General features: G+C 38.2%; 1 protein-coding gene across 2 annotated transcripts in view; it reads left to right on the forward strand.

Moving 5' to 3' along the window:
• The window catches only part of MOB1A (MOB kinase activator 1A), a 37,078-nt gene that overhangs the window by 9,597 nt on the left and 5,701 nt on the right, over positions 1-21,780 (forward strand). The window contains exons 1-5 of one of the 2 annotated variants that reach the window (XM_082356639.1): positions 6,793-7,053; positions 10,281-10,447; positions 15,764-15,857; positions 17,312-17,445; positions 21,552-21,715. In XM_082356639.1, the coding sequence (XP_082212765.1) occupies positions 7,040-7,053; positions 10,281-10,447; positions 15,764-15,857; positions 17,312-17,445; positions 21,552-21,715 (573 nt within the window). In that variant the 5' untranslated portion in view covers positions 6,793-7,039. Of the gene's footprint in view, positions 1-6,792; positions 7,054-10,280; positions 10,448-15,763; positions 15,858-17,311; positions 17,446-21,551; positions 21,716-21,780 lie in introns of those variants that run through there. The other variant, XM_082356640.1, reaches the window with a different exon arrangement.

Raw genomic sequence — 21,780 nt, forward strand, 5'->3', positions numbered from 1 at the left:
GCCTACCACATTCTCATTACACTGGCCTCTTTTGGTGCCTTTTTTTTTTTTAATTAATTTTTATTGGAGTATAGTTGCTTTACAATGTTGTGTTAGTTTCTACCATACAGTAAAATGAATCAGCTATATGTATAAATGTATCCCCTCTTTTTTGGATTTCCTTCCCATTTAGGTCACCACAGAGCACTGAGTAGAGCTCCCTGTGCTATACAGTAGGTTCTCATTAGTTATCTAATTTATACATAGTATCAATAGTGTATATATGTCAATACCAATCTCCCAATTCTTCCCATCGCCCCCGCTGCCCACCCCCCTGGTATCTATACATTTGTTCTCTACATCTGTGTCTCTATTTCTGCTTTGCAAATAAGATCATCTATACCATTTTTCTAGATTCGACATATATGTGTTAATATACGATATTTCTTTTCTCTTTCTGACTTACTTCGCTCTGTATGACAGCCTCTAGGTCCATCCACATCTCTACAAGTGACCCAATTTTGTTCCTTTTTATGGCTGAGTAATATTCCATTGTATATATGTACCACATTTTCTTTATCCATTCCTCTGTTGATGAACATTTAGGTTGCTTCCATGTCCTGGCTATTGTAAATAGTGCTGCAATGAACATTGGGGTGCATGTGTCTTTTGGAATGATGGTTTTCTCAGGGTATATGCCCAGTAGTTGGATTGCTGGGTCATATGGTAGTTCTATTCTTTTGGTGCCTTGATCATAGCAAACTCTTACCTGCTTCAAAGCCTTTGCACGTGCTGTTGACTCTGAGCAGACCCTCTTCCCTCTCTCTTCATTCGGCTACCTCACCTTCTCGGGTCTCGGCTTAAATGACATCTCCTGAGACTCCCCAGTCTCTCTTAGGTCTCTCCTGTTACACTCTCTTAATGCTCTTAATGCATTTTGTGCTTTTCTTCCTAGTAGTAATTATGTAATTATTTGTTAATATCTATCTTCTCCAACTGAATGTGAGCTCCAGGAGTGCAAGGGCCATGAACTGCATTCACCAGTGTATGTGACTGACAGAGGTCTGACCTTAGACTGAAGACATTTTCAAAGGGGAAACTTTCACATGACTTCTTCACTGAGTGAGTTTTCCGTGTTCAACAAATTGGGATTTCTCTTTCACGACCTGTGACCTGAGTCATGAGATAACGAGCAGGGACAGCTTAGCAACTTTACTGTCTGTTTGTCTTTTTTCATCCACTTGTGACAGGGGCTAAAACACAGGCTGCCAAGAGCACCGACTAGCTGGGAGGGGCAGGAACCTTGCTGTGACCAAAGTGAGAAGAGGCGGGGCTTGAGCAAATTAGTTCAAATGATGAGACAGGGCACTTACACAGAATGAAAATGCAAGGTTGCAAATTCTGCCCGAGGGAGCTGGAAAGGGGAACTGCGTGATGAATGCGGGTGGGGCAGGGGGTGGGAGAGGTTCAGAAAAGGCAGTATTGGCTGCGGTACAATTTGCTGCTTAGCTTCTGCTTTCAGCATCTGCTGTGACCAGATGGTGTGCAGTGATCTCTCTGGCCAACTGAGCCAAGGAAAGAGTAAAACCTCCCCAGTATTTATAGACTATAGGCTGTGTCTGAGAGGAGCAAATTGCCCTGTAGCAATTAGCAATTTCTCTCACTCTCTTCCTATGTTTTACTCTATCTTTCTCTCTCTCAGAAATCTTTTTTTTTTTTTACTTTTTACCTTTATATTTTATTACTTTTGAAATGGAAGTATTATTGCCTTGCAATATTACATTAGTTTCAGGTCGATATTTTTATACATAAATGATCACCATCATAAGTCTAGTTACTAAGTGTCACCATACAAAGTTATTACAGTGTTATTGACTATATTCCCTATGCTCTACATTACATCTCCATGACTAAATAAGTCATTTTAACTGGAAGTTGGTACCTCTTAATCTTCCTCATCTACTTCACTCATCTCCCCCCTCCCCCCCGCCCCCACCATGACAACCACCAGTTTGTTCTCTGTATCTATGAGTCTGTTTCTGTTTTGTTATATTTGTTCATTCAGAGATCTTATCTTTGATCTCTAAGTGGTCTATATTGATATCCTGGTCAAATATTTCCAAATTCCTAAGGCTCCCCCTCCTCCCCTCTGCTCTCAAACGTAGTAGCTATCTGGAAAGGTTTTCTTATAAATGGCTGGCCTTTCATATCCTCGGTGATTCTCCAACTTAAGGAACAATCCCATTAAAAGGGAGGAAAATTTTCACAAACTCCCTTCTCATGCTGTCTGGAAATATTTTTAATGACAATTACATTATTTAAATAATATAAATTATTATAAAAGTATAAATTTCTAAATGTCCTTATGTTTATAGCTTTTAAAAAGCTATCAAATTACAGTTATAAATTAAACACAACAAAACCAGTAAAGTTAATAAAATCAAAATAACATCATTACTTAATGCGACAGGGAATATTTGGATGAAATGAAATCACCTGCAACAGGAACGTGGTAGTGACAGGTACAGGGTAAATTCTTCTGCACTGGGCATCCGGCACCACCTTTGCTGAGCGATCCTTGATTCTCCCCCACTTTTGCCTTTTCTTGGTTTCTTCATTCCACGGTGTGCCATGTGGCTGTCAGTTGGTACTGATGCATTGTTTTCACATGCTTGCTTCTGTTAATGTTTTATTAGATCATGACAGCTGGCACTTTGATACCAAAAAGAGCAAGCAAAAATGAAGGTATGTTATGAGAGGATCATGCAGATGATCTAGAACTGTATGGTCCAACATGGCAGCCATTAGCCATATGTGGCTACTGAGCACTTGAAATGTGGCTAGTCCAAACTGAGCTGTGTGTAGACGTACATACATTCGTATCATGTTTTGCAAAAAAAAAAAAAGTAAAATATCTTATTAAAAATGCTCAAATTGATTCCATGCTAAAATCACATTATTTTGGATACATCAGGCTAAATAAAATATATTATCAAGATTAATTCCACTCGGGTTTTTTATTTTTGCTTTAAATATATATATATATATATATTAGAAAATTTAAAATTACTTATGTGGCTCAAACTCTGTTTCTCTTAGACTGCACCTTTCTAGAATAATTGTGTGTGTGTGTGAAAGAGAGAATGTGTACAACAAACTGAAAATACCATATAAAAATTCTCATAGGGACTTCCCTGGTGGCGCAGCGGTTAAGAATCTGCCTGCCAATGCAGGGGACATGGGTTTGAGCCCTGGTCCGGGAAGATCCCACATGCTGCGGAGCAACTAAGCCCGTGTGCCACAACTACTGCTGCCCCCGTGCCTAGAGCCTGTGCTCTGCAACAAAGAGAAGCCACGGCAATGAGAAGCCCACACACCGCAACAAAGAGTAGCTCCTGCTCGCCGCAACTAGAGAAAGCCCGTGCACAGCAACGAAGACTCAATGCAGCCAAAAAATAAACAAATAAATAAATTAATTAATTAAAAAAAAATTCTCATAGAAAACACGTGGGTAATAAAGAGGTTCCCAGAGGTTTAAACCACTACTCTATCATTTAATGGCTGCATTCTCAGAAACCAAGGTTACAGAACCAGCATAGGACTTTCCTTGTGGCTCTCACTCTAGTAGCCTCGTGATATAATATCTCTGTTGTTTTCCCACATGGCTTCCTTATTAAAATATTTTGGGGAAGGATCCAGGCACTTCCATCCCTTCCAGAAAATAGGTACTGCCTTACCTGGTCATTTTACTGCCATTTGATCAAAGATTGTTCCCCATTGAGGAAATATGAGGTAGGTTAAAAACAACAACAACAAAAAGTGAGAATGTACTCTCTGGGTAAGCAGATGCAACTATTTCCTAAGCTACACAAGAACTGCTGAAATTCAGGGACTGCATCTGTTTAAAAAATTTGGTCTAAAATAATACTTAGCCCAGAATTCTCTGGCGGTCCAGTGGTTAAGAATCTGTGCTTTCACTGCCGAGGGCCCAGGTTCAATCCCTGGTCAGGGAACTAAGATCCCACAAGCCACACAGTGCCACCAAAAAATGAATAAATAAATAAAATAATACTTAGCCAAACATTCAGTTGCATTACTTAGCAAATATTTGCTACATTTCTATTTGCTAAATATCTCATACAAGGCTCCACAGTAGGCACAGTTAAAATACAAAGATAAGTAAGTCAGGGATTTGCTTTCAAGAAGCTGGTCAGCCAACCGAGGTAATAAAATATGTCAAAATTTCTTCCTTTTTAAATAGCAAACGTTGATTGAGTAAATATATGTTCTAGAACTGTCTAAGGGAGTTCTATACCTTATTTAATCCTCACAACCCTAAGAGATTGCCCGCATTTTACAAATGAGAAAACTGAGGCAAAAAGTTATGAAAATACTCAACGTTATATGATTATTAAGTAGCACTGGCAGGGTCCAAGTACAAATAGTCACCTCCAAAATATGAGCTTTTTAGTCACTATTCTATCTTGCTTCTCTTTTCAAAAAGAAAGAAGAAATTAATATTAGTATTTGCTTTTAGAGAAAAATAGGAATTATACAGAAAAATAGAAAAGAACATAAACTCTCAAAGTCCTACCACCTAACAAAACAGCTGTTAAATATGCAAATACTACTCTTTAACTTCAACTATAATTATATTATAAGAAAGATATATCAATAGATACAGGGCTACAAGAGTTCAGAGGTAGGAAAGAGGATTTCCTGCTGGATCTTGAAGGACAAGGTAAGATGTGGATGTTGGGGCATTCCAGGCAAAAAGAACTGCAAGCACAGGAGCATGGACTCAAGGAGGCCCAGGACTTATTGGAGAAACAGCAAGAAGTTGTTTGGCTGGAAAACCACCTTGAGCAATGAAGCTAGAAAACTAGAAAACTAAAGGCCAAGTCATAAAAAGCCTAGAATTCCTCTACCTTTCATCTTATCAGTACTGGTAATACTGCACTAATTACCATTTATTCCTGTGTCAATCCCCTGCGTTAGTCTGGGAATTCCAGTCTATATCACCATTCATTGAGCATTTATTGTGTGCTAGGCGCTGTGCTGAGCACTGGCGATGACAAATAAACAAGCTTTGTTTTGCCCACAAAGGAATTCACAGTCTAGTGGGGAAGAAAACGTAAGATAGTTCTGATGGAAATATGAACAGTGTGGGTTTCTGTCACTTGCATCCAAACAAGCCTGGCTAAAGTAGACTATTACCAACATATCTGGCCATGGTTTCCCCTTCTCTGTGCCCTACTTGTACCCTATAGAAGCCAGATCACAGGGAGGAACAAAGAGGTTCTTGAAAAATAAAATCAGTGATCAAATCAGGAGTCTAGTGGGATGGGCCAGATAGAACTGAATGGCAAGTAAGATAATGACTGAAAAATGCCTGTGGGATTTGGAAACTGACACTGGAGAGCTTGGTGAGAGTATTTTCTGTGGGACGGCAGGCACCCTGCAGAATGTGGACTGACTGGTGTTGAGGAACAAAAGAAATGGTAATGTTGTGGAGATAGTGGATGAAGATTATTATTGGACCAGGACCCTTTTTCAGATGGTCTTTTGGGTGCCTGAGGTAACTTAAAGGAAGATAAAAATGTATTTGTTTCAAACGCCAATAAGCACATGAATAGATTCTCAACATCAGCCAACAGGGAAATGCAAATCAGAATCAAGAGATACCACTTCACACCCACTAGGATGGCTATAATCAGAAAAATACATAATAGCAAATGCTATCAAGGATGTGGAAATATCAGAACCCTCAGATATTGGCCTGTGGGAATGTAAAATGGTGCAGCCAATTTGGAAAACAATCTGTCAGTTACCCCAAAGTTTAAACATATAGTTACCATATGACCCAGCCACTCCTAGGCATATACCCAAAAGAAAAGAACACATTCATCCACACAAAAACCAGTACAGGAATGTTCGTAGCAACAGTATTCATAATAGCCAAAAAGTGGAAACAACCCAAATGTCCATCAACAGATGACTGGATAAACAAAACATGGTATATTCATACAATGGAATAGTGTTCGTCCATAAAAAAGAATGAAGTACTGATACATGCTACAACATGGATGAATCTGAAAAACATGATAAGTGAAAGAAGCCAGACACAAAACACTACATATTGTGTGGTTCCACTTACATGAAATACCCAGATTAGGCAAATTCATATAAAAAGAAGGTACACTAGTTGTTGCTAGGGGTTGGGAGGAGGGAGGCATGAGGACTGCTAATGGGTACCGGTTTCTTTTTGGGGTGATGAAAAAAATGTTCTAGAATCAGATAATGGCTATTGTTGCACAACTCTGTTAATACACACACACACACACACACACACACACACAAACACAGGAGCGTACTTTTTAAAAGGGTGAATTTTATGCTATGTGAGTTAGAGCTCAACTTAAAAATCAAATTAAAATTTTTAAAAAATTTTGGGTAATTCCCTTGCCGTCCAGTGGTTAAGACTCGGCCATTTCACTGCCGTGGGCCTGGGTTCCATCCCTGGTTGGGGAACTAAGATTCCGCAAGTAGCACAGCACGGCGGAAAAAAAAAAATTAAAAAAATTTTTGCGCTCACAGAGGCCCCTTAACACCTAGGGAGATGGAACGGGCAAGACATTAGTAACAATTCGAACCACGCACAAGCTCAGCCGCTCTTCCAGTCCGAAGACCGCAATTCCACCACGCCTCCGGGAGCGGAAGTCCCGGCCTAGAGGCTGCTGATTGGCTGAGGCGGGGGAGCGGGCGGTGCGAAAAGGGGCCTCTCGAGACCCTCTCAGCGGGGAGGAGCAGAACGAAGCCTTAGCTCGCGAGATTTTGTTGCTTCCGCATTTTGGGTCTGTAAGGTGGGGGAGGGGGGCGAGGCCGGTGCAGTTGCTCTCACCTGCTTGCCACGGCTCGATCCCGGCTCGGAGCAGCGGCGGCGCGGGCTTCCGCTGTCCGCTGGCTGAGGACCTTCCGCTCCCCCTCGGTCCCGCGTGGGCTCCGAATCCTGTCCGCGGCAGGGGCCAGCGGCCCCTCCCCTCCCCTCCGAGGATAGAAGATGAGCTTCCTCTTGTGAGTGTGGCCCGGTCGAGGGCTCCAGGGCTGAGGGCCGAGGCCCGGGAGGGGCGGACGGACGCCTGAGGCGAGGGCGGGTCCCCGGGGCCGGGGTCGGGTGCCCGGCGCTTGCTTTGCTCGCGCTCGGGGTCACGGGGGAGGCTTGGATGTGGGCAGAAGCAGAGGGAGATGAAGGTCGAGGCAAAGGAAGCGGAGTGAGAAGGTTGGGGAGTAGAAAGGCCCCGAGGCCGGTAGTGCCTCCAGACTTTTCCGCCCGAGGGCACCTGAGGGCAGAGGGACGATCTGGGGGTCTCAATTTGTCTCGAGTCTCGAGCCTTTTAGTAACGATCCATGCTGACTTAGCTTTTTACTCCACCGTACGTCCAGTTTTATTATCGTCAGTATTAAATTACCCCCGCCGAAAAATGCCGCCCCAGGAATATATGGGAGTGCCGCTGAAGTTAAGCTGCGGGCCTTGCATCCAATTCTGATTCAGCCCACTTTGTGAATTTGTATAATTAACTAACTTCTTTTTAACTCAGTAGAATCCTATTTTAGAGATAACGTCTGGGCCCAAATGAGCCTTCAATGGGAAAGTTTGTAAATTCTCTGATGATTCTTAATCACATTAAGGTTTGAGAAGCATTGCTCTAGCACCTTACTTTTCTCAGGTGGCTCTCTTTACCTAGCATGTTGCTTAAAAATATGTATTGTGTGAGCGAATAAATCATCCATTTTCAGTTATGGGCATCACCCACATACTTGACATCTAAAATAGTGTTTCATAACCAGAGCTTACCCCGTTTCTTATTGTGAGAAGTTTGGATTCTTTCTACCATTTTGCTATTATGAAATAAGACTGCTGAGACTATCTTTGTCTAAATCGCTTTTCCCCTCCTTTGGATTATTTTTTTAAGCGTATAGTCTTCAGAGTATGATTACCATATCAAAAAATCTTTATGATTTATATTTTAATTGTAAATTTCCATATTACTAGAAACCACCCCCACCCCAGTCTTTTTTTTCTGTTAGTGCTTTGTTTGTGGATGCACAGTTCTTATTTGCTTTTTGGACCTAAATGTGAGGCTGTTTATTTCTTTTAAACTTTGTTTTGTTGATGGACATTTGAGTTTCCACTTTTGGTTATTATGAATAATACTGCTATGAACTTGGATGTACGTATGTGTTCCTTTCTCTTGGGAATTGCCGGGTTGTATGGTAACTATGTCTAACCTTTTGAGGAACTGCCAGACTTTTTCAAAGCACTGCACCATTTTGTCTTCCCACCAGCACTATATGAGTTTCAATTTCCCCACACCCTCCCTAGCACTTGTTAATTGCATTTTTGATTATAGCCATCCTAAGTGGATGTGAAATGGTACCTCACTGTGATATTAATTGCCATTTCCTTAATGACTGTTGATGTTGAGCATCTTTTCGTGTGCTTATTGGCCATTTGTGTATCTTCTTTGGAGTAATGTCTATTCAGATCCTTTGACCGTTTTTTAAATGGAGTTGTCTTTTTGGTTTTAAGTTGTAAAAATTCTTTATCCTGGATACAAGTCCCTTATCCCTGTGATTTGCAATATTTTCTCCTACTTTGTGGATTCTTTTCACTGTCTTGATGGTACCATTTGAAGCACAAGTCTTAATTTAGATGAAAATCATACTGAAGCTTGAGACATCTTTTCTTGCTAAGTACGGAAAATATTTAGCTACCTGTCATTCACAGCTTGTTTCTATTGAAAGGGCCATTCCCTCTAATTTAGTACTTCCTTATTAAATTTAGTTCTTCATCATGTTAAACACAAACTTTCCATATTTGATTTTTATTGTTTTCATAACTCCTTTTTACTTCATAATCAGTCTTATTTAAAATTCAGATTACTCAGGTGAAGTGAAAGTCCTCAGTTTCATTCCCTTCCCCTTCCTAGAAGTAATCACCACTATCAGTTTGATGGGTGACACTTTCTATGCATTTATAAAATGGGCTTCTGCTGTGCGTTTCATTCTGTAATATGTTTAACCATGTATTGAGATCTATCGGTTTGAATACAAGTACCTCTATCTTGTTATTCTTAACTACTGTATGGTATTCCATGATGTAGATGTGTCATAGTTATTCATTCGTCTACCAGTAAGCTTTAGGATCATTTCCAGGTCTTTCGCTGTTAAAAACAATCTTGGGAAACACATCCTTATCCATATCGAGGAGAGACACCTAGAAGTAGAAGGGATGGATTGAGAAGCATTTCAGTGTTAATAGATATTGCCGTGTTGCCCTCTTAAAATGTTAATGCACTTTGACCATTAGTGAATTAAAGTACTAACTTCGCTCTACCCTAGCCCACATTTAATGTAATTGTTCTGATTTCTGACACTCAGGTTAAGGAAAAATAAATCTAATTTTAATTGAACAGCTTTTCATATGTTCATTTGTCATTCTGTTTTTCTTTCTGAATTGTGTATTCATCTCCTTAGCCCATTTTTCTAAAGCATTCTTTGCCTTTTCCTTAACAGATTATAAAAGCCCTTTATAATTTAGTTAATACTTACGTTGCAAGTACTTTTTTTTTTTTGCTACTTGTCTCCTTGTTCTGAATTATTGAAGTTTTAATTGTTACGGTTAGAAAGCTGTCCATTTTTTCTGGGCTTTGTGTCATGTTAGGAAGACCTTCCTTATGCATGGTGTGAGATAGGAATAAAAACTTATTTCCGCCCCCCCCCCCCAGAACCAGTTGTCTCATTTATTTTCCCCGCTATAAACTCTAAAATGTTAGTGCTACTTCTCTGGTTTGCTTTGATGGCATCACAAATATTTTGATACAGAAAACTGGATTTTTGAGCTATACGAACCTTAGAGCTAACACCCTCACAGCACTATTAGGTGAAAATTGAGGCCAAAGGAGGTTAGGTTTCTCAGGCAGTCACAGAGTTAGTGGCAGATCAAGAACTAGAATCCAGGTTTTTTCTTCTTTTGGTTAAGGTGCCCTTTCTGTTACACCAGACTGCTTCATGAGGCATAGTAAAATTGCCTTCTATGTGAAATTGTGCTGCTAATCCTGTTTCTATGTAGGGGAAAAAATTTAACTCTTTCTTTTATTGTGTTTATTCTCTCCTCCCCTACCCCCCATCTTGGCACTTTTCAGGGAATATTTTTTAATTTCAAAACAATTTATATGCCTAAAATTGTCAATCTGCTTCTGGTCCTAAAAATTGATGTACTTTTACTTTTAACCTAACAGTAGTAGCCGCTCTTCTAAAACATTCAAACCAAAGAAGAATATCCCTGAAGGATCTCATCAGTATGAACTCTTAAAACATGCAGAAGCAACTCTAGGAAGTGGGAATCTGAGACAAGCTGTTATGTTGCCAGAGGGAGAGGACCTCAATGAATGGATTGCGGTTAACAGTAAGTTTTTAATAACTTTCAACTTTACTGGTTTATAAGAAGATTTTGCTAAAATCTTTTTGTTAATGAATTTTCTTATGGGTGTAGCTGTCCTAGTAAAACAGATTATCTGTAAAGAAACATGTAAGTACAAATACATCCAAAGTGTGTTCTCTTCAGAGTGTACCTGATTGTAGCTTGTGTGGTTAAATAGAGAGACCTGAGGAGAAATGAAGAGTACTTTGGGGTGATCTCTGAGGAAAATGGTCTGAATTGCTGAGTAAGGTCAAATGAAAGATTGATAAATACAAAGATTCTACCTGTGGTGGACATGACTTTGTAGGGATCCATCTTCATAGTTGTGCCCCGACTCCCAGCAGCTTTCATCTGCCTGTGTATACAGAAAAGTCAAGTACAGTTGCTATGGTCAGTCACTTGATTATTGTGAGTTAGCAGTAGTCAGAAGAAAATTGAGAGATTGGGAGAAAACAGAGGGACCCATGAGCTGAAAGTCACTCTGAATTCAAGAAGTAAGGGCATGACATGGAAGGATATGCTGAGGCTAGAGATTTGAATATTAGTGTCTATCATTTCTGAGATGAGATCAGTTCTGGATGATAGGGTTTAAGTCCATTAGGAATTTTAGTTGTTCCAGGAATCTTTAAAACTTTTTAATGGAAAATTTCAAACGTACAGAAGTAGAGAAGCAAGTAGAATGAATTCCCAGGTATCCATTATCTAGCTTCAACAGTTATCAATTCATGGCCAGTTGTGCTGCTTCTGTACACTACCCTGATTATTTTGAAGCAAATCCCAGACATATTATTTTATCTATAAGTATTTCAGTATCTAAAAGATAAGAACTTCCCCGTTTAAAGGTAATGACAGTGCCATCATTCCTTTATGTTATCAAATATCCAGTTAATGTTCACATTTCCTCTGATTGTCCTATAAATGTTTCTTTTTTAAAAAATATAAGGGGAGTTCCCTGGTGGTCCAGTGGTTAAGACTCCCGTGCTCCCACTGCAGGGGGCCCGGGTTCAATCCCTGGTCGGGGAACTAGATCCTGCATGCCACAACTAAGAGCTGGAGAGACCAAATAAATATTTTTATGAAAGTAAAGAATAAAAATATATAGTTGGTTTAAGTCAGGATCCAACAAGCTCTGTGCATATGTTTCTTGAATCTCTTTTAATTCACAGGTTGCCCCTCACTGCAGTTATTTTTCCTTGCTATTTTTGTTGTTGTTGAAGAAACCAGTTTGTTTTTTACAGAATGAATTTTGCTGATAACATCCCCAACGCGTCCATTATCTCGCTCTTTTATTTCCTGTAAATGTTAAATCTAGAGCAGCACTGTCCAAGAGAACTTTCTGTGATTAGGCAAATGTTGTATATCTTCACTGTGGCCATTTAGCACTTGAAATGTGTCTACGGTGACTGGAAACGAATTTTAAATTTAACTTCATTTTAACGTAAATTGCCCTGTGTGTCTAGTGGCTACCATGTTAGAACAGATTTGGAGCTTTGATCAGATTGAGGTTTGATTTTGTTTAAGACTACTTCGTAGGTGGTGGTATATACTTCCAACAGTGTAGATATTTCCATAGTGTCTAGTTGTCTTTTTATGTGGTATTCAACTGTTGATAATCATTGCCTTGGTCAGTGTGGTCCAATAGAAATATATTGTGAGCTACAAATGGAATTTAAAGTTTTCTAGTAGCCACATTAAGAAAAATTTTATTTTTCTCAACTCATTAAAAAGCCATTATTCATATTACTAAGAGAAAAAAAAATCAGGTGTAGAACTATGTAATGTGTTATCTTTTGTGTTAGATGGGATAAAGAAACTTAGGGGGCAAGACACAGAAAAAATTAGTATAGTAGTTACCTGTGGGTAGGGGGGAAGTTGGAGTGGTTGGAACTTAGATTTTTTACTGTGTATATATATATATATTTTTTCTTCTGATCTCTGATTAGATCAGAGATCATTTTTTTTTTAATTATTTATTTATTTATTTATTTATTTATTTATGGCTGTGTTGGGTCTTCGTTTCTGTGCAAGGGCTTTCTCTAGTTGCGGCAAGTGGGGGCCACTCTTCATCACGGTGCACTCTCACTATCGCGGCCTCTCTTGTTGCGGAGCACAGGCTCCAGACGCGCAGGCTCAGTAATTGTGGCTCACAGGCCTAGTTGCTCCGCAGCATGTGAGATCTTCCCAGACCAGGGCTCAAACCCGTGTCCCCTGCATTGGCAGGCAGACTCTCAACCACTGCGCCACCAGGGAAGCCCCTTTACTGTATATTTTTATCTGTCTTTTGGCATGTGAACCATGTGACATATTATCTATTCAGAAAATACCCCTTTTTGTAACCTTATTCAAATTATTATCTTTTATTCTTTTTTTTGATTTTTCTTAAATTGAAGTACAGTTGATTTACAGTGTTGTGTTAATTACTGCTATACAGCAAAGTGATTCAGTTATACATATACATACATCTTTTTTTTATGTTCGTTTTCATTATGGTTTACCATAGGATATTGAATATAGTTCTCTGTGCTATACAGTAGGACCTTGTTGTTTATCCATTCTATATATAAAAGCTTACATCTGCTAACCCCAGCCTCCCACTCCATCCCTCCCCCAACCCCTTCCCCCTTGGCAACCACCAGTCTGTCCTCTATGTCCATGATTCTGTTTCTGATTCATAAATAGGTTCATTTGTGTCATATTTTATTTTTAAATTTTTATTTTTTTAATTTATTGATTTTATTTATTTATTTTTGGCTTCATTGGGTCTTCGGTTGCTGTGCGTGGGCTTTCTCTAGTTTCAGTGAGCGGGGGCTGCTCTTCATGTGGTGTGAGGGCTTCTCATCCTGGTGGCTTCTCTTGTTGCAGAGCACGGGCTCTAGGCATGGGGGCTTCATTAGTTGTGGCACGTGGGCTCAGTAGTTGTGGCTCACGGGCTCTAGAGCACAGGCTCAGTAGCTGTGGCACACGGGCTTAGTTGCTCCGCAGCATGTGGGATCTTCCTGGACCAGGGATTGAACCCATGTCCGCTGCACTGGGCAGGCGGATTCCTAACCACTGTGCCACCAGGGAAGCCCCTGTGTCATATTTTAGATTTCACATGTAAGTGATGTCATATGGTATTCGTCTTTCTCTTTCTGACTTACTTCACTTAGTATGATAATCTCTAGGTCCATCCACATTGCTGCAAATGGTATTATTTCGTTCTTTTTTTTTTGGCTGCACTGTGAGGCATGTGGGATCTCAGTTCCCTGACCAGGGATTGAACCCATGCCCCCCTGCATTGAGAGTGCAGAGTCTCAACCACTGGACCACCAGGGAAGTCCCATATTCCGTTCTTTTTTTATGGCTGAGCAATATTCCATTGTATATATGTACCACATCCTTATCCATTCATCTGTTGATGGACATTTAAGTTGTTTCGATGTCTTGGCTATTGTGAATAGTGCTGCTATGAACAGAGGGGTGCATGTATGTTTTTGAGTTATAGTTTTGTCCGGATATATGCCCAGGAGTGGGGTTGCTGGATCATGTGGTAACTCTATTTTTAGTTTTCTGAGGAACCTCCATACTGTTTTCCACAGTGGCTGCACCAATTTATTGATACATTCCCACCAACGGGTAGGAGGGTTCCCTTTTCTCCACTTCCTCTCCAGCATTTATTATTTGTAGGCTTTTTAATGATGGCCATTCTGACTGGTGTGAGGTGGTACCTCATTGTAGTTTTGATATGCATTTTAATTAGCGATGTTGAACATCTTTTCATGTGCCTGTTGGCCATCTGTATATCATCTTTTATTCTGAAGGCATCTGTTGGCCTTCTTCAGCTTTTGATTTTTCTTTGAGACTTACTGCTCTAATCAACTGTTCTCAAACCTTTTGGTTCCAGGATCCCTTTATTCTCTTAAAAATTATTGAGAACCTTAAAGGGCTTTTAATTATGTGGCTTATATTTAGTGATACTGTGTTAGAAATTAAAATTGAGCAAGTTTAAATACTTATTTTAAAATACATGTTAACATAAATATATTTTTATGAAAAATGACTATTTTCCAAAATAAATTTTAGTGAGAAGTGTGGCATTGTTTTACAGGTTTGCAAATCTTATTTAATGTCTGACTTAATAGGAGGTTGGCTGGATTCTCATATCTGCTTCTGCATTCAGTCTGTTGTGATGTCATACATCATGGAGCCTCTGGACAACTCCACTGTGCCTCCTGAGAGAGAGTGAAAATTCAGAGCAATTAAATGTTTCTGACCTCACAGATTCCCCTCTGAAACAGGGGATCTCTGGACCATATTTTGAGAACAGATCATAAACCAGCACACCATCTGGGCACACTCTTTGTTTTGAATGAATATTGAATGCCTAAGTATTACTTTCTTAGAAACATGACTAATTTAAGAGGAAGGTTTATAAGTGAGGGAGTTTGTATAAAATTCCTTTTGACATGGTGGAATATTGATTTGTTTTCTAAGAAATTTGGAAAAGCCCTAGTTGATTTTTTAGGTAATCTTTTAGACGGGGAACTAAGACATTTTTAAAAAAGCTTGCCAAGGCTTATGTGGTTCTCTTTGCACAGAGTAATATGTTTCACTCAGTTAAGTTCATTTCTTACCCCCTTCCTCTTCTGTTTTCTTCCAGATCTAGCTGAAGCTCCTTTAGGAAGTACTCCTTGACTATCTCAGCTCCTCGAGATGTTGCCTTTTCTCTGAACTCTTCTAGCACTTATTGTTGGCCTTTGTATGCTATCTTCTTATATGTTGTATTACTCCTCTCTTTTAATTTTGTCCCTTTTGTTAGCTGGAGACTCTAGGGGAAGGGACATTATCTCCTGTCTTTTTTATGTCCTCAATATGCACTAGGTCTCAATTTTTTATGATGAACTAGATTTTTTAAATGCCTGACACAGCTGATACACCTCCCTCCAAGTATATTCCGCAACGCTTTTCTTCTCTTTCCCAACACAAATGATATTGTCTGGTCCATATTGGTAAGAAGCTATGGATTTTTTCATTTGCTTGTATATGATCAAATTGTATATTCTAATGTAATAATCACCATTACGTTAGAATTATCCCTAATATTTTCCTGCTTACAGGCTGTTTAAAAGCTTAGTATATTAAAAGTGAATATATATTAAAAGTTAACTTTACTTAGGTGTAACAACTTAGAAAGAGAATTTATAGTGCCCCTGGATTGTTGAATCTCCTGAGGATTCTTGGCTGAATCCTCTGACTGAGAGGTCTGATGTTTTGTTGTGTTTACACAGACATTTTAACACAGTTCTGCTATTATCTTTCCAGCTGTGGATTTCTTCAACCAGATCAACATGTTATATGGAACTATCACAGAATTCTGCACTGAAGCAAGCTGTCCAGTCATGTCTGCAGGTCCAAGGTACATATACTGGCTATTATATAGGTATTTGAATTATTACCAAATAAAGCTAATCACCAATTGATATAAATTAAATAATAAAGACTTGTTTTTCTTACCCATTTGCTTGTGAAAACAAAAAGTTTACCTATAAGCTTTTAGTTATTAAATACTTTGGTATGTGGTACCCAGTATTTTGATTTTTTATAATTGCATTATATTAAGTATGAATATTCAGTAGTAGGATTGAAAGTAAAGAAATTTGAGTTAGGTTTATCTTGCTTTTACAAAAGTTATTTTTTTCAATTTTATTAACATTTATGATTCTGTTTCTGGTTTTTAAATTAATTTCTTGGAAGAGTTTTTAGTTGACCCTTTAATATTTGATTTTTTTGTTGTGCTTATTTACTGTTAGTTACCTCCAAATTGTGCTGCTTTAGTTATCTGGCTTAAAGATGCTAGATTAAAATTTTTTTGACTATCATAAATTTCTAGAAATGTTGAGAAAGAGATGGAACTCTTTATCACCCATAAAGTTAAGATGTGATGGAATTAACATTTTAGTGTGTCCTTCCGGCCTTTTTTCCTATAACAAATGATTGATTTTATGTGATGATAGATGGTAGCAAGATATTTACCTCTTGGGAAAAAATAGTCCTTTCTGAATTTGCTATAGATGTAAAGGAAAAAAAGGGCCCCAGTGAGTTTGTGTCCTATTTTTATTATGTTATTTTAGGAGAGATGTTTTTTATTTTGTGAAGTGTTAAGTTTTATTCCTCAAACTTTCTATCTTTGGCTTAAATGCTTCACACAGTGAAGTTTTGATTAAGTCTTATTAATCATTTCTAGCTCAGCAAAGATGAGGTAGAAAAAGACGCATGCCTAAGATTGTTTCTTTAAAACCATCTCCAAGAAACAGGGTTTTATAATCTTGGCTCCGTTGATGATTACTTAATGTCCAACAAGCTCAGAATGTGATGGATCTATCAGCACCTTACGCAGTCCTCAGCACCCTCTGTCTAACAGACAGGAATGCAGTTCCTTTGTCTTTCTCAGGGCTGTGTTGTAAAACAGATTCTGGCACAGCCAGCTGCCACACTGGCTTCCTTTTCTTTTCCATTTACCATCACATTTCAGAATACAGTGTAACTTATGGTCGGCCCTCCGTATCCATGGTTCCTCTGCATCTACGGATTCAACCAACCGTGGATCTTGTAGTATTTACTATTGAAAAATATCTGTATGTAAGTGGACCTTGTGTGGTTCAAACCCACATTGTTCAAGGGTCAACTGTACTTCTACAGGGAACTCTCAAGTAATCTTCAGTAGAACTTTAGGTAATTTACTAAATATATATACTATACTATACTGTAGTACTATATATATAACTTCTGTTGACAAACTGTGAGCCTACTTTGATTACAAGTTGCAACATGTTTTTGAAAACTTTATCACTAAAACTTTTTTCTCTCCAGATATGAATATCATTGGGCAGATGGTACTAATATTAAAAAGCCAATCAAATGTTCTGCACCAAAATATATTGACTATTTGATGACTTGGGTTCAGGATCAACTTGATGATGAAACTCTTTTTCCTTCTAAAATTGGTGAGTTAATGTTGTAGAACTAATTTTCTTTTTAAATGGTAAATGTGTTATTGTATTTTTAGTGCTCTATTACTATAAAAAAATGTAATAAAGACTGCCAAATTCCTCTCCAAAAAGGTTGTAAATGTATACTCCTTCCAGCCATGTTTGTGTCTGCCTGTGTTTCTTCATCAGTACTAGTTGTTACTCAGTTTTTCATCTTTTCTAATATGGGTAAATAAATTTCTAGTATAATGTACATTTTAAAAAATATCAATAACATTGAGCATTTTTTGGTTTATTGATCCTTGTGTGTTTTCTGTTTATATCCTTTTTCTATTTCTTTATGTTAAGGTTATTAGCTCTTTGTCATGCATGTTGTGTGTATTTTTTCCCTGGGTTGCCTTATTGTCTTGTTTATGAGGTTTTTTTGCTATGTATAATGTTCTTATTTTGACCTATTAATCTTTCCCTTTATGATGTCTGGATTTTAATACAATGATTAGAAGGTATTTTCCTACTTACAGATTATAAAATATTTGTCCATGCTTTTATTTAGCACTTTTGTGGTTTTGTTTTTACATTTTATTTTAATCTTTGTTCTGTCGGAATTTTTTCTCAATGCTCCCTTTACTTTTTTCCAACTATAAATGCTAGTTTGTCCAGTACCATTTATCGAATACATGTGTCTTTTATCCCCTCATTATCATATGTGTACACCAAATTGACATATATCTTGGAGTCTTTTAATCTCTTTATCTATAGTTATAGAAATTCCACACTGTTTTAATTACCATGGCTATGTATCTTTGAACATCTTGTAGGGCTAGTCTCTCTTCCTTGCTCTTCTTTTTCAGAATACTTACAGCTATTCTGGAAAATTTGTTCTTCCAAAGAATTTAGAAACATTTTGCAAGGTAAAAAAAAAAAAACCTGTGAGATTTTTATTATGATTTCATTCAATTTGTAGATTAATGTAGGGATTCTTGTTCTCTTGACAATACTGAGTCTTCCTATCCAAGAACAATTCATATTCATTTATTCATGTCTTTTAATTATTTCTTATTTCCTCTTGTAAAATTCTGTATTTTACTTTATGCTAGTCCTTCAGGTTTCTTAAGTTTATTCCTAGGCACTTAATGTTTTTATTGATAATCTGGTTTCTAACTGGTTATTGTTTAGTATATAGGAAAACTGTTCTGATTCTTTTGGATTGTTTTCTTGAGTTTTTAAAGTATATAGTTACATCATACTAAGATAATATTAATTTCACCTCTTCTTTTCTGATAAATATACTACTTGTGTAACTCTTATCTAATTGCAGTAACTAGTACTTCCAGAGCAGTACTGATTAATGGTGATGATGGCAAACATCCTTTTCTTGTTTACTTTTATGTGAGTGCTTCTAGTATTTCAGCATTAAGTAGGAATCTTGCTTTTGGTTAGAGGTATGTGAATTTTTAAAAATCAAGTTGGTTATAGGGTTCTATCAGATACTCTTCTAGTATCTGTTGTTGATCATAAGGTTTTCTCCATTTTTTTTTTAATGTTCTGCTGCAAGAGTATTTTTTTTATTTCTGCTATTTTGATTAAGATTTTGGCATTGGTATTCATGGATGTGATTGGTCCTTGTCATTTTCAGTATAAGGGTATCTTATGAACAACATATTGTTGGATTCTGTCTTGTCTGTTTGGACTGCTATGACAAAAAATACCAGAGACTGGAGGGCTTATAAGCAATAGAGATGTATTTCTCACAGTTCTGAAGTCTGCAAGTCCAAGATCAGGAGCCAGCATGGTCAGGTTCTGTCATAGGTCCTCTTCCTGGTTTACAGATAGCAAAAAGCAGTGTTTTCGTTGTATCTGCACATGGCAGAGAGGGAAATCATCTTTGTCGAGAGTTTCTTCTTATAAGGGCACTAATCCTATTCATGCGGGCAGATGCCCTATGACCTGATCACCCCCAAAGGCCCCACCTCTTAGTACCATCATCTAGGGGGTTAGAATTTCAACATGATTTTGAGGGAGACACAAACATTCAGAACATAGCAGATTCCTTTTTGAAATCTAATCAGAGGCTCTTTAAGGAGAAAAATTTATATCATGTTGTTATGTTTGGTCTGTTTGTTTTTGGTCAACTTTTCCGTTCTATAAAACCTTTTGTTTCCTTTCTCATAGATCCTTTATTGTGTATTGGGTGTGCTTGAATGTTAAATTCAGCTTGGAAAGTGCTTAGATTAAAACAAATCACTTGTATTTCTTTATTAAAGTCTTTCCTCGGCTTCCCAATTCTTCACTATTTTATCCTAATGTTCTGGAATTCTTTCCCCCTTCATTAGGCTGTTATCCAGATCTTACTTATGCTAATTATTTATTCTTATTAGACAAAACTGTTTATTATTCATTTTTAAACAAATATATCCAACTTATTAATGTTCTTTTTAATAGCATGAGGCCCATTTGCAAATTCTGAGAGAAAAAGGATTTGACTTAAAAATCCATCTTTTCAGTACATGAACATAAGACCAAGTCCAGAAAAAACATGTCCATAAGCCCCAGAATAATGTGTGAAAAGGCAAGTTGTTACCAAGACTAGGGGTGGGGGATGGGGACACACACACAGACACACAAATCAGCTGACAAGAGCAAACTATACTAAATTTCAAGCTATTAAGGACTGGTTGAGAAATAAAGAATACAAAATGCAGGGAAGGAGAAAGTGACAGCCTTTGTTTTCTGAAAGATTAGAGAAAAGAATATGTTCAAGAGTAGTGTCGTGAAACAGACCTTTAAGGCCAACTAATCTAGGTTATTTTGGAAGCAGATGCCTTCTTATGTATTTGTTAACTATACTCAGTGCCAGTTGTGTTATCTTTCTCCTGTCCCTGTTTTCTAAGAAACATTGGCCTTGTCAACCAAAATTCTCAGGAATGCAACCAGTCACATCCCCACCTGCTCTGCTTGGAGAAAGATGACTAAGTCCTCTCCCAGTTCTTTTCTAAGGAGGTGTTTATATTCTTTGAAAAATAGGGAGGTGCCATTCCTTCCCTTTACAGAAAGTATTATTCCCCTTCTTAGACTATAGGAAAATGAAAATAGCGCTTTAAAAAATTAAATAAAAAGTCGGGGGGCTTCCCTGGTGGCGCAGTGGGTGAGAATCTGCCTGCCAATGCAGGGGACACGGGTTCAAGTCCTGGTCTGGGAAGATCCCACATGCCGCGGAGCAACTGGGCCCGTGAGCCACAATTACTGAGCCTGCGCGTCTGGAGCCTGTGCTCCGCAAAGAGAGGCCGCGATAGTGAGGGGCCCACACACCGCGATGAAGAGTGGCCCCCGCTTGCCACAACTAGAGAAAGCCCTCGCACAGAAACGAAGACCTAACACAGCCATAAATTAATTAATTAATTAATTTTTTTTTAAAAAGTACATTGTTTATAAAAAAAAAAAAAAAGTCGGGGACTCCTAGTTTAAGAAGGAAAACTGGCTTTTCAGAGTACTTCAGAAGAGGAAATACTTTTTATTTGTAGACAGTAGATAATAATGACTCAAAGTGTGCCTTTCTTTTTCTTTTGCTTGGGAGAGTTTCCAGTCCTGGTTGAGTGTGTATGTGTTTATGTAAAAAAAATTTTTTAGAGTTAAAAATTGCAAAAAGTAAAAATTTTCTATTTATAGTCAAAAATACTTATTCTCCGGGACTTCCCTTGTGATCCAGTGGTTAAGACTCCATGCTTCCAATGCAGGGGGCGTGGGTTCAATCCCTGGTTGGGGAACTAAGATCCCAACATGCCACGAGGTGCAGCCAAAAAAAAACTTGTTGCATTTAATTTTAGGAAGAAACTCTCCAGTATTAAACAACTAAAATTGTTTTTGATTCCGCATCATCTTGCATAACTTGATACCTGTGCCTACTATTCTAAGGCAGTCAGGGAAAGTGTGGTATGTGAGGATACCTCATATACTTAGGTTTGGGTTTTTTTTTTTCCATTGCCTTTAAAAAAAAAAAAATGGAAATAGGCTTGTATTTGTGAATTTGTGTATTGGAGTTGCTCATGGCAGCGTCTAAACTTTTCTGCTATTTATTTTTCTTGAATTGATAAAAGACTGATTGATACATACCTATATTACAGGTGTCCCATTTCCTAAAAACTTTATGTCTGTGGCAAAGACCATTCTAAAGCGTCTGTTCAGGGTTTATGCCCATATTTATCACCAGCACTTTGATTCTGTGATGCAGCTGCAGGAGGAGGCCCACCTCAACACCTCCTTTAAGCACTTTATTTTCTTTGTTCAGGTAAGTTGAACCGCGTTGACTTTTGTGTCCTTTGACCTGGACATATCTGGATTGGTAGTTAATAT

Source organism: Balaenoptera borealis, assembly GCF_965194805.1.
Source record: "Balaenoptera borealis genome assembly, chromosome: 15".
Taxonomy (NCBI): Eukaryota; Metazoa; Chordata; class Mammalia; order Artiodactyla; family Balaenopteridae; genus Balaenoptera; species Balaenoptera borealis.